The following is a 17,805-nucleotide window of genomic DNA, read 5'->3' on the forward strand; positions in this document are numbered from 1 at the left end:
AATGGAAAATTAAAGGGAACGAGGACGAGAGGAGTAAAAAAAGAAGAAGAAATAATTAGGTATGAGGAGCGAGGCAAGTTGGAGGAGAACATGTCACGGCAATGTGGGGGAGAGGAGAGCGAGTGTGATGTTAGAGGAGAGAGATGCACGAGGAAGGGATGAAAGAGGAGTTGGCAGATAAACATAACAGGTGACAGTGAAACAGAGAGATAATGGCAGATAGATTTAATGAGGTCTCCTTAGATGTAATACTGAACTGTAATTATTCTGCTCACCTGTCTGAGCTTACATGCATGTGTATGTGGTTCTTAACATCCCCCCTGAACCTACAGACTGTGTCTCTTGGCACCAGAGCTCTCCATTAGCACATGAGCAAACCTGAACCAGGGGGCCTCCTCTTCAGCTCTGCAATGGTTAGAACCAGATCCTGAAGAAGTATGTTAGCCTCTAATAAGCCGGTCGCATGGGGCGAACGTTGTGGTGCAACACTGCATGATGGGTATAAATGTAAAAATGTGTCAGGCTTTTCTGTCTCTCCGTTTCTGAATAAACCTTCAGGTGCTGCGAACATTAATCTGGTGTTATTGAATACAGTAGGACGGCTCATGCTCTTAGACAGGTCACTGCCTATTTATTATACACTGTGTATTACTTTGGATATAGCTGGGATTAGCTGGTGGTGTACAGACCAGTTTACAGCCTCGGTAGAGTTCCTGTTCCTGCTTGAAAAACGTTAAAAAGTCTGCCACTGGAGCAAGTCAAAGTTCAGTATATTAAGCCTTGAAATTAGAAAAACTCATTCTTAGCTAGGGCTGTTCGATATAACGATATATATCGGATGACGATATAAAAACATCTATTGTTTCATTTTACGCTGTCGTTTGTTTCGTGGTGTCACAGAACAAACTGTTTACGGCAATATGTTTTCATGGTTTTGATGGTCACTGTAGTGGCTATATTCATTTCTTAAACTTCTCTCTTTCTCTTATATTTAATATAACCACACTACGGACGGACAAGCGCCTGTTTTTATGCGTTGTCGTTGTCGGTAACAGCATCACGTGTCGGCTTGTTAATGTTCCACATAAACCTTTCACAATAAAGCTCAAGATCCTGTTGAGACTTTTCAAAATAAACTGAATCACGTGAAAGAGCAGATTATTTACGGATGAGAAGTAAAAAAGAGTCGCCAGGTGCTAAAAAATAAACCTTAGACTCAAACGTTAGAACAGGCTTTTCCCCGCAGCACGCCGTGTAAGAAATACTCCCAAAGAAAACGGCGCCGTTACAACTTATGTCTAAAAATGCAACGTTTCATGCATCGGTTAAAACACTTGACTCCAGCTACACGACGCGCAGCTGGAAACACTTCACACAAGTCGAGCTGCCCGAGATTCACAGACTTTACAGAAAATGTTACATGTTTGTGATTTATATGGTTATCGGACGATAGATGTCTGATATCGGGATATGAGATTTTGGTCATATCGCGCAGCCCTATTCTTAGCTATCTTTGACTAGTGTTGTGAAGGTTTGTGTCTCATAATAGGTTCATGGTGCTCAAAAGTAGCTTTTTTTATAACCTTCCAACATCATCATCTTGGTTTTAAGTGTATAAAACTTATTTTCATTTCTAAAACTGTGACGCTGTTCTAGATTTAAGTCCAACACCTCACTTAAAATAAGTCATAATTCTCCATTTCTGGTGCGTTTACCTTTCTATAAGCTAAACAGCTTTGTGTCTAATTTGAAGTGTGATGAGATATTTTGACTAGAAATTGAACAAAAATACTTGGTAACATTTTGAGTTTTTGCAGTTTACTTCAAGCTAAACGTAAGATTTCAATACCTGCATCCATAAAACTGAATTATTAGTTTTATTAATGCTTTCATATATTTTAAGTACAGTATTTGTTGCTCTGGAGATTGATGGTTAACTGATGCAGCACATGCTCCGTACTGAATTATCACAGCTCCTGCATGTAAAACTGTTGTGGCTCTTCTATCCTGTCCACACTTACAGTCTCCTATAACTGTACTCATGAGGCACATTTAGGTTATGTTATATAACATATGATGCTACTATACTCACTGGCCACTTTGACATACATGCTTTTTCAACTGCGTGTGAATACAGATATCTAATGTCTGTGAAGGTTCTCAGTCATCCAGGTCATCGTAGTCAAAGGAGCTTGCAAAGAAAAGCGTCTGGACTCCCACTAGGTTTATATCTGGGACTCTCCACCATTTGACCTTAGAACTGAAGAAGCTTCTCGGATGAGAGGTGAAACGTCTTCAAGCAACTCAAAGAAGTCCAGACGCTTTTCTTTGCAAGCTCCTTTGACAGATATCTAATATTTTTGTGTTGTTTAGAGTCTCGCTGTCTGCAGTGTCTTCTTAGCTAAGAGAGATGAAGTGGTGAAGCAGATGCAACATCTGAGGTGACCAGCTTAGTCATTGACAGTCCAGCTGGGTTGATGTTTTATGTAGTGTTATGTAGTAAGGCTGCGTTTGCAGATTGTTTTTCTAAATCATGCGACAGCATCAGATAAACATCTGGATGTTTGGATTTGGACGTTTTCAGTTCATCACGGGACTTTTCTTGAAGGCTGTTGTAATCTTTAGCTTTGTGCTGACTCTGGGGTTTCCCCCTGTAACTGCTTCTCTTGTTGCTTGTTACAGAAACTCTTCTACCATTAGATTTTCGTGGTCGATGAAGAAGCAACGGTGACGAGCGTAGAGATGTTCCAAACGTGACTGCAGTTGGAAGAATTGTTTCTGCTCTGGAGATGTTGAGTGATACAGATGATGAGAGCACAATAAATACTGAAGAGTCTTATGCACTCACTGGCCACCTTATTAGGTACACCTGGCTAGTGCCAGGTTGGATCACCTGTTGCCTTAATGTTTCATGGCACTGACTCAACAAGGTGCTCTGCTGCACACCTCAGTGTTGCCTGGCCATTCTCCTCTGACCTCTGTCAACATCTCCCCCACGTCTACATGCCTGTATGTATTGAGCTGCTGCTATGTGCTTGGCTGATTAGTGACTGATACGCACTGATCTGTCAGAACAGATATTTCCAGATCAGTAGTTCATGTTACGAACATCTCACATGAGTGTTGTCAGTGCACAAAGAAAGTCTCTTTCTGGCCTAAAAAGGGCTAAATTCCATTTATTTTCAGCTATCTGAGCTGGAAAAGACGCACTGGTGCAGACGGGCAATCCAAAGAAGAAAAATGATAACGTTTATTTATTATTATCTTAATATTTAGCTTTGAAAATCTTATTTTTGGACATATTTTTGTTAATCATGTCTTTGTCCTGTCTTCCTTCTCTCACCCCAACCAATCACAGCAGATGGCCCCGCCCCTCCCTGAGCCTGGTTCTGTCGCAGGTTTCTTCCTGTTAAAAGGGAGTTTTTTCTTCCCGCTATCGCCAAAGTGCTGCTCATAGGGGGTCATATGACTGTTGGGTTTTTCTCTGCTGTACGATCTACTTTACAATATAAAGCGCCTTGAGGCGACTGTTGAATTGAATTTCTTTTGGACTTTAAACTTACATTAGCACCAGAGGCAAAGGGTAGGCTAAGAGTTTGTGAATGTATCGAGACTGTAACAAATTTTCTCCATGAATTTAAGAGTTTTCAAAACCACAAATATAAACCCTGCAGGTGTAGTGAGACCAGTGCCCGGACTCTATTGATATGCACATAAACTCTTCACAGCAATCCATCCAGTAACTAGTTTGGATCAAAGCGTTAGACCAGCCATCCCCCGAGCTTCGCCTCCAGCACGGCTTAAATACCGGCTTATGTGTGTTTTGAAGAAAAGCAGAGACAGAGCTGAGGGCATCGGGATGTGTCTGTGAGAATCTGTGTGCTCAGGATGCTGCTGCTTGACCTCAAGGTGTGATGACAAGTGAGTGGAGCCGAATAACGGAGCAGCTGATGCCTCCATTTCACTGTCTGTGTGTGTGTGATGGGAGGGTGGAGGGGCAACGTTACTGACACCTTCAGTTATTTATAGCTTCTTTATCACACACATTTTTATCTCCTCCTCTTTCTCCTTCACTCTTTGCACTTGCTGTAATGTTCTCAGAAAACACACACACACGCTGTGCATCCGAGTCTGAGGCAGCGCTGACAGGAGTTGGTCAGTGTGCACTTTGTCACTACCAAGAGCTCTGTCGACGAAGAACGGAAAGGGAGTGGATGGACGGCATAGTGCAAAAGAGCCAAAAGAGCCAATCACAGGGCTTTGTGCGAGTGTGTGTGTGTCAGAGCAAACAGTGTTAGCTAGCAACAGTGCAGGGCTGAGATAAAGACCTAATTGCATAGTGTGCTGTGTAGGCTTTGTGTTCTGTGAGTGTTCACATGAGTAGGTGTGAGGATAAAAATACGAGGCATTAACGAGGCAGGCGCGTTGTGTTTGATATCATGTGTGCGCATCAACAGTTTTTCTTTCTGTGGGTTTCGTAACTTTAGCCGGTTAGCTTTAAACTTCAGGTCATCTTGTCAACGGAGCCTTCAAACTCCCAGAAACACGAGTTTTTAGCGCCTGTTGATCAGTGATCATCAGCAAAGAACGGCCACGCTGGAGTCGATGTAACCAGTTTGACAAATTTAAAAGTGCGCTAATGGCAGACACCATCCTGTGACTGCTATATAACATCTGCTGATTGGCCCCAAAATGGCAGCCACAGGATGATGTCATGGAACAGCGTTGTGGTTAAATTGCCCATATGTCTGTCTCTCTGTCCATCTGTCTGACTCGGTGTGAAACTAAACTATGTTTCAGGTCACCGTGCAGATTGTGCCAAGGCTACGTGAAATTGTACACATACACACACCAACACAGAAACACACACACACAGTCCCTTGGCTTTGCTGACAGAAGGGCTTGGAGAGTGGGTAATGAGAAAAGGTCCTCATGCATGAAAGCTCACGTCAGCAAGCTAGCCAGCCGCTCGCGCACACACACACACACACACACACACACACACACACACACACACACACACACACACACATGTACAGAGATGGGAAAACATGTCAGTTACACTTCTGATAACATTCATAACACTAATTTTAAGTCTTTGCTCGACCCTGCTCTCCCCAGCTGTGACCTTCGGTGTCTTCCTCTCTCTTCCCGAGTTAGCAAAGATGCCAGTAAAACTTTCTAGAGCGCTTTCTTCTTCCATCAACCCTCCTCCTCGAATTGTTTTCCAGTTAGGGAATCACGTAAAAGCTCAGCAACATCCACAAAATGTAAATCGATTACCATTTAAGAACAAAATAGTTGAGACAGAGCTAGACGGAGCACACCTCGCCATGCTAAACAACGGGTAGCATCACGATATCCAGCTGAGGAAAGAACCACCTGCCTTTACGTGTCAGAGGATTGTTTTAGCTGTCTGTGTCCAGTTAGCTTAACAACCTTAATGCTGTGTGTTAGAAGCGCCACGGGACATAACGTAGGGACAACACGGGCGTGCTGAGTGTCGGCGCCCTCCCACGGCCACTTCTGTTCCTGATGAAAGGCTCAACTTTTGGTTTGGTTTAAAAAACTTTATTCCGAGTTCTTACCTCACAGTCAGGTTTACATGGAGTTTACATCTAGTCCAAGATGGCGCGGCCACGTCCAGACGCCTTCCTGACCGCTCTCTGTGTGCATGGGTGTTGGACTTCCTCACTGGCAGAACTCAGGTGGTGAGGGTGGGCAGGTGCTTCTCCAACAGCATCACCATCAACACAGGAGCACCTCAGGGATGTGTCCTCTCGCCACTGCTCTACTCCCTCTACACTTCAGACTGTGTGGCCACCCACGGCTCCAACACCATTGTGAAGTTTGCTGATGACACAGTGGTGTTGGGTGCCATCTCCAACAACGATGAGGCGGCCTACATGGATGAAGTGAAGAATCTGGCATCGTGGTGCCAGGACAACCACCTCCAGCTGAACGTCAGCAAGACCAAGGAGCTGGTGGTGGACTTCAGAAGGGGTCAGCACAGAGACTACAAGCCCATCATCATCAATGGAGCTCCAGTGGAGAGGGTGCAGTCCTTCAAGTATCTTGGTGTCCACATCTCCTCAGACCTGACATGGGCTGCCCACATTCAGGTCCAGACCAAAAAGGCTAGGCAGCGCCTGTATCACCTACGACAACTGAGGAAGTTCAGGGTCTCTCCAAAGATCCTCAGGATTTTCTATACAGGCGCTGTGGAGAGCATCCTCACACAGAACATGACATCGTGGTTTGGGAACAGCTGTGTGAAGGACCAAAAAGCTCTCCAGAGAGTGATCCGTACAGCAGAACGCTGCTGCAGGATTGCTCTCCCCCCGCTTCAGGACACCTACACCAGGAGATGCCGGACTAGAGCAGCGCAGATACTGAAGGACCCGTCCCATCCTGGCAACAAACTGTTCCAACTTCTGCAATCTGGTAGAAGGGTCCGCTCCGGGCAAGGACAGAGAGACTCAAGAGGAGCTTCTATCCCCAAGCCATCCGTGCCCTAAACACACACACCCACCCTCTCACATCATCTATAATTGACTGAGACAGGACTCTCTTCCAGACACTAAACCAAGGCACAATGTACATTTCAATTCCTCTAATTTTAAATATGTTTATATTGTCTATCCTGTAAAATAGTCAGATGTCTATTCTTATTAATGTACAGAATTCACCTGCTTGCTGCTACTACTGCACATTCACCCAGTGTATATACTGTATGTATGTGTATATATATATATATATAATGTTCTTCCTCTACACCCCCCCCAATTTTTGCACATGTCGAGGAGCGTGTCAGGCTACATTTCACTGTGTGTTATACTTGTATAACTATGCATGTGACAAATAATAAAGAACCTTGAACCTTGAACCTTGGAAGCACATTCTCACAGTGCAAAGCTGGCCGAGCGCCCCTGCAGAAGAGGCTCTTTGTCATAACTTTAGCTTCCTGTCGTATAAACACAGAGTCTCCAGTTCTGTTTGTTAGGTTATTTCTGACATCAACCTCTCTATTGGCATCGTTTCCTCTTCCCATTAAGAGTTTCTCCTCTCTGGTGGTAGGAAAGGTGGAATTTCAGAAAATGTCTTTTTGGCATCTTTTAGCGGGGACGCAAAGATCTGTCCTGGTTCCCGTCTGCAGCTACAGGCTTTGGCCCTCTGTGTGAAAGGCACTGATGTAAATAGAAGTGTGGCATATTTATATAGGACTGGCACACTGCCTGATTGATCTGAAACATTACACTGACCGAGACCGCAAACACACACACACACACACACACACACACACACACACACAAAGTCAATACCGTTGGACACTCACAGAAGCAGTAAACAGATGTATCGTACCACACATCTGCCATATGTCAAGAAGCACACCAAACCAGACCCCGCAGAGCAGAGGCCTTTTTAAACTGACCACGAACTCTGTGGTCAGGTTGTTATAAAGAAACCGAAGCTTTTCCTTATTTCCTTTCATGTACTTTACGTCATAACGATGGATGTTCATATTAAACTTGTAATGAGGTCGGCGTATGTGCGAGTAATCCCCGTCAGGAACAGAACTTCAGGATTTGGACTCTCAGCACTCCGTCTGCTCTTGGCTCTCTATGATTTTAGTGAGGGTGGATATCACCTTATATGGTAATCTTAGGCGTACAGCAACCCACCCACCTGCTGTTCAAACCTTCTGTTTGAAAAGAGCAGCCAATCAGAAGAAAGCGGGTTGAATGAGGAGCAAAGAGCTCACTTCAGACCTGATATAAGTGAGGATTATTTTGATTCATCAGTCAAGCACCTTTCAGTGTAATCGATGTTGTTCTCCAAAAGTTTAATCTGTTCATCTGGACGTAGCGTTTTGTGGGAGAAACGTTTCGTCACTCATCCAGGTGACTTGTTCAGTCTCAGCTGACTGCAGATAATTGATGTAGTGTGAGTACATAATACTTTATCTCACCGGCTCATGACTGATGCTGCGTATTGCTGTCCAGCTGTCACTAGTAGGAACTAAGAACAAATATAAGCGTTCACATGCTAAAGAACAAGATGTGAACAGTTTCTCTGAACAGTTTCTCTGAACAGTTTCTCTGAACAGTTTCTCTGAACGTCCACTGCGGGGCTGCTGACAGCGCTTATATTTGTTCTTAGTTCCTACTAGTGATGTGCGATACCACTGATTTCCTTTCCGATCCGATACCAAGTAATATTCAGGGTGGTATCGACGATACTGATCCGATACTTTGTACAAAAACTTATTTTATTTGTTGTATCTTAAATTATAGCGTCATAATGATTACAGGACATCAGATTACTTGTTCTTATCACTTAATAATGCAGAGTTCATCATATAGAAATAAAAAAACTGAAGTTGTGCTATTTGACCACCTTGCCTGCCTGTGAGAGACGTCTGTCTCGCCCTAGCAGCACCTGTCCCTCTCCTCCTCTTCAGTTTGTCTCAACATAAGCTCGTCATATTCTGTGATATGATTTACTCTGAGGTGACAAGGTTAGTGATGTTGCCACAACCATACATGCCAACCCTCCCGATTTTTCTGGGAGAATCCTGATTTTCAGTGCCCCTCCCGAAAATCTCCCGGAGCCACCATTCTCCCGGATTTCTCCCCGGACAACAAAATTGAAAAACCATATCGCAGAATTCATAGCGCGGCCCAGCCAATTCCAGTTTCCAACAATGACGGCAGCTGCTTAGTTTTAATATTACTCTTATTTCTCTTTCTGGGTCGCAAAAAAACTTTTAACATATTTTCAGGTGAGAATGTAGCTGTGTAAACTTCAAATATCTGAGCCCACACATCGTCTTCAAACCCCCGCGGGCTTTCACTACTCGAGTTAAACATGATATTTAAGTCACTTTGATAACTTAAAAATGTTCTTGTTTGGCTTCTTCGGTGTTTTATTTGTTCGTGGGTGAATCGGTTTGGCTGAGATTAAAATGATTAGATTAAATTTAATTTAACTTTTTTAATCCCTCGGGAGGGTTACTCCGGGGTTTTACACAGCTGAATAAACGTCAAACAGAAACTGATTAAAGAGAAGTGTGAGACGGTCGAGAGTTTACGCCAGCGCCCGGTTATATTTTAGATAGCAAGGAGCAGACGGCTGAGTTTCACTACCCGGCTTTCTTTAGACCGCGAAGGTCTAAAGAACCCTAAGGCGGAAGAGGAAGTAGTTCCTTTGAATGTAGACAATCCGAATGATATAGTTTCTTTCCACTGTGTTCCTGTTAATGACAAACTACAAATTTACCCTAAATTACTAAAATATCGATATTTTAATGTGAGAATCGATTCTAGAACATAAATGATTGGTATCGGAGGAATCGATATTTCAGGATCGATCCGCACATCACTAGTTCCTACACGTGTCTCTCTGACTTTACCGAGCTCTTTGCACTTTCTTTACTAGATTTCTTTTCAATTTGGATTACTTGGTTGTAAAGTAAGAACAGTGGGATAGACACAGGCCTGTAATACACGCACAAATGTTTGCAGCCGTGTTGGATCCTGAGTTGTGCCCATGCTGGAGGCCCGTTCGTTCGGGTTTATTTATGCATGGTGATGTTGTCTATCAGAATTGCCTCACACTGTTGCCTCAACCTGTATCTGTCTGTTTGAATCAACCTGTTGTTCGTGGCTGTCCGTCTCTCTGTTGGTCTTTGTCTCATTTGTCCATACGAGCGGGAGTCTACCTCGCTAACTGTCCCTGCGACCGTCTGTCGCTGTGCCCTTGCGTTAGGTGCAGTGAAAGACATTGTGGCATTTCAAACAGCAGCCTTAAATGTCAGGTTAGGCTACAGTTATGGGCCCGCTCCCTCCCTCCTCTCCGGTCCAGGCTCCACCTGTGCTTATCTCCATTTTCCTCTTTTGTATCCCACGAACGTGTAAAACACCTTTGCCGTGTGCTTTTAATCCACTTTTTTATCAGGTTGAGAAGCAAACCTGTGCCTGCACATAACTTTGCTGTTCACTTTGTTTGCCTGTATAATGAGCAGAGCCCAAGTATTTAACATTCTTTAATGCCCGTGCGTCTCTTTGTTTCTAGGATCATCCACGAGGACGGTTTCTCCGGCGATGACGTAAAGCAGTACAAGCCCGTTGTTTACAGCAACACCATCCAATCTTTGGCCGCCATCGTCCGCGCCATGGACACGCTGGGCCTGGAGTACGGAGACAAAGAGCGCAAGGTCAGCTCCCGTCCTCAAGCGTGCATACACGTTTCCCAAGCATGCCCAGCAGAACGTACGACACATAAATGACTCATTTTCCAAATACTGTCACCAACATTGTAGAGTGTGATGACAGATCACCATAAACGAGGGAAATGTTTTGTGATTTTTTTGTATTCTCACTTCTGTGAACTAAATAAGGCTCATCATTAAGCACTTAGCTCGTGCACCAAATTCCCAGCCTACGACTGACGCACGTAGCCACGGGATGGACCACATAACTGGGATAGAGCAGGGAGAGGCCGGCGTGGGCCTTGCAAGACAAAAGCACCAGGAGTCCAGCTCTTGTATCAGACCTGTTAAAGTATATGTGGCAGGACAACGATCTCTACCAGCTTCAGCTCCTCGATTTGACCTTTTTGAAGACAAAAATCTCTCTGTATAAAGTTGTGGAGGATAGCACTTAAATATAGCGCAGGTGTAAGACTGCCTGTGCTGTGGTCCCTGAATGCTGATAGCTGGTCTAAGCAAATTCAGGTGCGGCAGTTCAGCAACGTGGAGGACGCATAATCAGCGAGCCAGTGTCAAACCGACACAGACCTTCCCTACACATTTCACTCTTGACTGGTTGCAGCTGTGTCTAATGTAAAAAATATTCACAGCTTGTTCGTTTTCCCAGAACGTTAGACGCTGCCATCAAAGACAAGTTAGCATCACATTAGTATTCACTCAGAAAGCATCATTTTTCAGGGAACACTTTAAAGACGGTACTGAATGACCTAACCAAACAATCCTAATGTGACCAAGGAGACACTGAAGGAAAAGTAAATGCCCGGTGAAAATGAGGGAAGACAAACCATCATGAAATGAAAAACACCAGCTTCCAAACAAACGCCGCCTCCTGAGGGACAAACGGATCATTTGCTTCACCACAAACTCCAGTGGCCTCTGAAGTCATGGCAACTTTGATGCTTTGGAAAGCATCGAGAGGAAAGCAGAAAATGATCAGCACTTGTTTTATATATATTTCATATTTTAATGTCTTTGTTTCGCTTGCTGAGATTGAGCAGCGATCTTGCATCTTTTATTTGATAAACTGTCTTCAGTTTATCGGGATTGGCTGTGAACGGACCCTGTCACGCTTGGGCCGAAATTCCTTCACACTAAGGCTCACACCGGGTCACTTTCCCAATTTTGCTTTAAGTTATAAAGTTATTTTATTATTTACATTTGGCCTAATATTGATCCTTATTGCTGCTTCAGAGGATAGTTTCACTGACATCTACACCGGATGGTCAGGAAGCGTTCGCGATGTCTTCTCCGGCGCTGATAATTGGCGTCTGTCTTGTGTCAGTGACGTAAAAGACGGATTTAATGTGACATGACCATCAAACAGCAGTCGCTTTCTGAAACATCAGATATGTATCGGATTCAGCACCACATACCAAAGTGACCCAGATCGGCTTTGAAAATATCGGATTTGTGCCGTTCACACTGTCACACCATGATCGGACAGATGGTCGCAGAGGGTCAGAAAAGTCGGATTTGATGCGCTTTCGCCTGCAGCGTGAACGTAGCCTTAGTCTTTCCCACTTCTCAGTCCTCTGAATCCTGAAGTATACACGTTCAGTATACGACCTGCTAATTGAGGATTATGAATCTAATCCACAGAAGAGGATCGGTTCTATCTGAACGCAGGGCAGCGGGATGAGGCTAATCAACCGCTCCTTTATACTCACCTCAGTTTCAGGTTCCAAATTTCTAATAAATCAGGTCATTAGACTTGTCAGGATGACTCAGGCACTAAAGAGTGCAGGAAATGCAGTCATGTATGGCACCTTCAGTTAAATGCTGAACATCAGCTCGTGGTTTTGAATGCACTGCTGTAGGAGCGAACACGTTTTCACTCAGCCTCACCTTCTCTGCTGGAACGTTTTGTTTGACCTCTGTCTGCACATGAAGCATCCTGATGTGTTTGTGTGATTCAGACGAAACACTGACACGCCCACTTTGTTCCTGATGTTGTATAAAAGTTCAAAGTGAAGATAAATGCTGCTGGTGTAAGTGTACATCATTAGCAGTTCTGTGTAGTTGTTGATGATGCGTCGCCATAGCAGTCGTGGTGATGATGTCACAGTGGTGATGATGTCACGATGACAGAATATCTGTCCTCCTCATCACTGCGTGAGCGGCACAGATTTGAACTGTAAGAACACATGCAGGTGACCTTAACCTTATCCAAAGGCGCGGTGTATTTTTAATCACAACGCTGCTTTTGATACTCCATGTAGAGGCTGAAATAACAATACACCTATTGATCAGGATATGCTGTGTGTGTGTGTGAGTTGTCTTTGTTAGACTATTGAAATGAGGACATTTTGGAAACGCAGTAGTGTGAGGAGTCAAGGTCAGCCATACAAACGTGTGTGTGTCTGTTGGAGGGTATAATATATCAAAGTATTGCGTTTCTATTTCGAGGTAAAGTGAACAGCCTCAGCTACATTGTTATTTGTACAGAGTCAATCCGTCCACCCAGCCAGCCGTCCAGCTGTCCGTTTTCTACCACTTATGCAGGTCATGGGGACGGCAGGCAAACCTCTCTCCTGCCCTCCAGCACCTAAAGCTCCTCTGGGAGACACCGAAGTGTTCCCAGGCAAGAATGGAGCAGTTTATGTTTTTGGTGTGAGAGTTGACATTTTGAAAAGTGTCTACAACAAGATTTCTGTGCTACACTACTTATCAGGTTAAAGTAACGTGTGTTACAGAAGGGTTGCAGGATTATAACCGGTTCTGAAATGAATGCAAAGTGTTGAAGAAGAGGCGTAAAACAGGAAAGAGGACAGAAGATCGATTTTTCAAGGCAAAATGGAGAAGTGACAGTGGACAAGAAACAGAATGAGCTGTGTTTACACTCCCCATCTGACTTCCCCACAAAGTAACCAGAGCAACATCCTACCCACATCAATAAAGGACGAGGGGCGAACGTGAACGTTTTTCATACCCGTATCCTTCAAGCTCTCCTCTTACTCTTTCAGCTTCCCCCTCTAATCCTGTGCTGGGATCGCGTATGTCAAACCTGTCCCGTCCTATCTTTTTCTGGTCTTTTGCTTGCTCTTCTGACTGCGCCCCACCCACCCACCAATCTGTTTCTCTTCGCTAGTTGCTGTGGCAACCCAGTGTTTTCCCTTGCTCTCAACACATTCCACAAGCCCGTGTCCAAGGGCGCCGTGACACATACACTTGGAGACGCGCACGCACAAACTCACACGCGTATGCAACACATGCACACATTATGATAGCTTGCTTGAAATAGATCTTTGAGCACTTTTCACTCAGGCTTCACAGAAGAAGCTTCAAAGAGAAACCTCTTTGGTGTTAAAGCCTCTGCTGGTCCTTCAATAAAACTACAGTTTATGGCTCCGTGCTGTGACCTGAGGTAGTATACTATGTCTGTCCTTATGTACATACCAATCAGTCCCATTCTCGCAAATCTTAGGAACTATTTTTTTCATATTCAGTTCAAGCAGGGATGAATGTAATCTAGTGATTAAGGCCAAGGACAACTGTATGACAGTAATGATAGTTTCCAGAATTCTCTCCTGCAAACACAAAGTCTAAAAAAAGTAGTTAAAGCTTAGGGCAAGGGTGGGGAACTCCAGGCCTCGAGGGCCGGTGTCCTGCAGGATCTCACCCTGGGTCAGCACACCTGAATAAGACGATGAGTTCATTACCAGCCTCTGCAGGACTTCAAGACATGTTGAGGAGGTGATTTAGCCATTTAAATCAGCTGTGTTGGATCAAGGACACATCTAAAAGCTGCAGGACCCTCGAGGCCTGGAGTTGCCCACCCCTGCTTTAAAGTCAAAGTCAAATTTATTTATATAGCACATTTAAAACGACAACTGTTGACCAAGGTGCTGTATACAATTTAGGCGAATGCTTTCACCTGTATCGTCCTCTGTGTAAAGTTCCCCTCCATTCCCAGACCAACTTGTATTTAGAGATAATGTCCTACGGGATGCATTGGTTAGTTGCATTTAGATCCATTACTCCAGCAGTAGCAACAGTGCAGTATTTAAAATACGAACAGTAAAATATGGCATTTTTCATCCATCCATGTGTTTTTTTTGTAACCGCTGTTGTCATTTAGGGTCCCAGGGTGCTGGAGTCTGTCCCAGCCGTCACAGGGCACAGAGGCACATCCTGTACAGGGCGCTGGTCTAGCACGCCGTTTGCACTCATATTCACACATGGCCTACTGCGTGTCTTTATGATAAGCTGAATCATTCCACTGGTACAGCCTATGTTCTCTTACTTCATGCTGGACGTGTTTGTTGTGTTTGAGGTTGGATGGTGATCCCTGTGGAACCAGTGCCAGTGTTTTCCAGGGTAAGGTATGGATGATGGAGATCGCCCGACCATTCTTCTTGGAATAACATCAGCAGACCTTAAGTGTCTGCCTGGAGCAACCACTCGGGATTTTTTTTATTTATTTTTGTTCGAGCCACAAATAATCAGCCTGTGCTTTACTCGTGGATTTGCCTTAGGCTTCATTTTCTGTGTCGGTATATAAAACTAAATGAAGTCAGAGGCAGTAGGGCAGAAAGGCCACTGTGATTGAGATCAACTCCACTTCAAGATATTCATTAACATTTTATTGTTTCAGCAGGGAGGGGTGCTGAGCGTAACTAGGACAGGACACACATCCTGATTTTATAACCTCAACATTTGATAACAGAATCAGCAGTTAAAGTTAAAGACAATGACTGTACTGTGATTTCTGCCATACTTAAATATACTCAGTAAATGTACTTGTAATCTCTCCTCTCTGACGTAACACAGTATCCAGAGGGAGATGTTCCTGCTGCCGGGCAGCAAACTTTGACACTCGAGGGGCAGTGCTGCTGACGTTTGACTTTCCTCAGCTGTCACCTTTCTGTAGTGTGAGATGCTAAAGTATGTTAGCAACACATGACATGTGATGATGACTTCTTTGAATAAGAGCTTGGGTCTAAGACACTCAAGTTATGATATGTATATCTATTTTTCTATATTTACAAATAAATGACGAGTGCAGCAGTCAGTAATTCAGGTCTGATGATGAGAAGGAAATTATGGACGCAGCTGCTATTGAAATGAAGCGCACGCAACTACTGACATCAGAGAAACACTCGGTGTCTCCATGGACCCTCAGAGGGAAACAGGGAAAGAAGATAAGATGGAGCGGGCATGACGGGGATAGGATGATGATAGGATGGACCGAGTGTGGAAGATAGCGAGACAGCGAGAGCTGGCAGACAGGTCGCTGCGTGTTGTTGTGGAAACTAGCTGAGTTATTCTCACGGGTTAGTGTGTGTGGGTGTTCCTGTCTAGCTATCTTTGTGAGGACCGAAATCTGCATTCTACTATACTTGTGAGAACCAGCAGTCACTTGTGAGGACACACAAACCGGTCCTCACAAGTTTGAAGACATTTAAAGGCTCAAAATGTGGTTTTAGTGTCAGGGTTACAATTAGGTTATGGTTAGGTTTAGGGTCAGGCATTCGTTTGTAATGGTTAGGGTGAGGGGCTAGGAAAAGCATTATGTCAATGAAGGTCCTCACTAAGATAGCTAAACGGGCGTGTGTGTGTGTGTGTGTGTGTGCGCGCGCACATGTGTTTGTACGTGTGAGCTCCAAAACCAACGCCCATCTGAACACAATGTTCCCATTGTGTGTTAAACATAAAATAATTTACACACGGCCATACTGCTGCAATAAACTGGAGACACGTAACAAATATAGCTCAGTTTCCCTTTTTGGGTTGTGATGACACACAAAGTTTTACATATCAGGATATAATAAAAATAGTCAATAACAGGACTTCAAATTAGGTACTGATATGAACTACAAACATGAGATACTTTATTTATTAAAACCAAAACCAAAGATACAAGCTCACTGCTTCCATAAGAATTAATGGGGTAAGGTACAGCCAAGTGCTGCTAATTAAATGAACTGCGTGATGAAGTGTGAAGGACAGACTCTACAGAGCACATTTAGGATGTTAAAAGTTAAAGTTCGCGACAGTACAGTCAGAAAAGATGAGCACACTTTGAATGGGATCATTGCAGATCCCTTCCTGCCAGGTTAAGAAGGTCAGTGTATGGACACAGCTTCCACCACAGACACACACACAGACAGACACACACACACACAGACACACACACAGACACACACACAGACACACACAGACACACACACAGACACACACACAGACACACACAGACACACACACAGACACACACACACGTGTTTGAAGTGTGTGTCAGTCTGCCACCTTCCTGCAGTGCTGAGCTCCCTTTGATTGTTCCCTCCCTCCTTCCCCTCCTGCTCTTTTGTTATTTTCAGCATCATCCCTTTGTCTCTCCCCTCTTACACCCTGTGTCCTTTATTCCTCTCTCCTCCTTCTTTCCTGCACTTCTTTATTGATGCTGTCGTTTCACCTTCTTCTTTTCTCGTCCTTCCTCTTCTCCTCAATCACCCGAGTCTAGTCTCCTCTTGTTTCTTCCCCCTATTCCATTTCTCTCATTTAGGGATTTCCATTTTCCCTGTAGCCTTGCACTTCACTCTCTTCATCTATCTAATAGAGCAATAAGGTAAGCTCCCTGCCATGCACCTGACTGGCTAGCTCAATCAATTAATCAAGACTTTCAAACTTTAATCCCACCTCACAGTGATGAGAGATCATTAGTCTCTGGGTTACTGCAGCTGGGTAATTAACACACACGCACACATGCACATATGCGAGTGTGTGGATTTTAGGCCGTGTGTGTCTGTGTGTAGATGCATGTGTGCTGAATGTGTGAGTCCATGCAGAGAGAGAGAGATAAATATAGAAATCCAGAGTAAACCAGAGAGAGCAGAGAGAAAGCCTCTGCATCTTTAAAGTGAGATTGTCGGTGCAAAGGAATGAACCGTCGTCTCCTAGCAACAAAAGGACCGTCATCCCATACCTGAGATTTGGGAGTGTGTTTTATCCACGTCTTTGTTCCCAGGACTGTCACAGGTCAAATTTTATTATTTATACTGTATCTGTACAGGACGTGTCGTTAGCCTTTTTTCAGTGTTCATACCAGGACAGATTTTCCATGGTTATTTGTTTGAGGCGCTGTAAGGAAGACTCCTTAACTTGGCTCTTTCTGTGAGTTTCCATGCCGAGTTTCAGCTTCTGGATCGGTGGTTCTCCCAGCTCGAGTGGGTTTTGCGGTATCGTCTCTGATGGTGAAGATGGGCTGAAGCCTGCCCTCCTGTGCTTGTCGTGGGGTGCAGCTTTGCTTTGCCTTTATTGTAATCAGCAGGAAAGCTGCCATTGCTCTGAGCTTTGACCAGATTCAGACTGTATTCATTAAAAAAATAAAAGGATCTGAGGTTGTCATCTTTTTATTTGTGGTGATTTGCTCCACACTAGTCATTACTTCCTAAGTGCGACAGAACACACACTGAAAACATTTTTTGGGCTAAATAATTTTGCTATAAACTCATAACTTGTTATTAGTTAATGATAAAAACTAAGAAATAAGAATCGCGATGTATTGCCATTTCTTTCTGTGAAATAAAGAACAACCG

General features: G+C 44.1%; 1 protein-coding gene across 3 annotated transcripts in view; it reads left to right on the forward strand.

Moving 5' to 3' along the window:
- The window catches only part of LOC113027186 (guanine nucleotide-binding protein G(o) subunit alpha), a 104,315-nt gene that overhangs the window by 20,032 nt on the left and 66,478 nt on the right, over positions 1–17,805 (forward strand). For all 3 annotated transcript variants that reach the window (XM_026176787.1, XM_026176788.1, XM_026176786.1), the window contains exon 3: positions 10,075–10,216. In XM_026176787.1, coding sequence (XP_026032572.1) covers positions 10,075–10,216 — 142 coding nt within the window. The remainder of the gene's footprint in view (positions 1–10,074; positions 10,217–17,805) is intronic.

This window comes from Astatotilapia calliptera, chromosome 7 (assembly GCF_900246225.1).
Source record: "Astatotilapia calliptera chromosome 7, fAstCal1.2, whole genome shotgun sequence".
NCBI lineage: Eukaryota > Metazoa > Chordata > Actinopteri > Cichliformes > Cichlidae > Astatotilapia > Astatotilapia calliptera.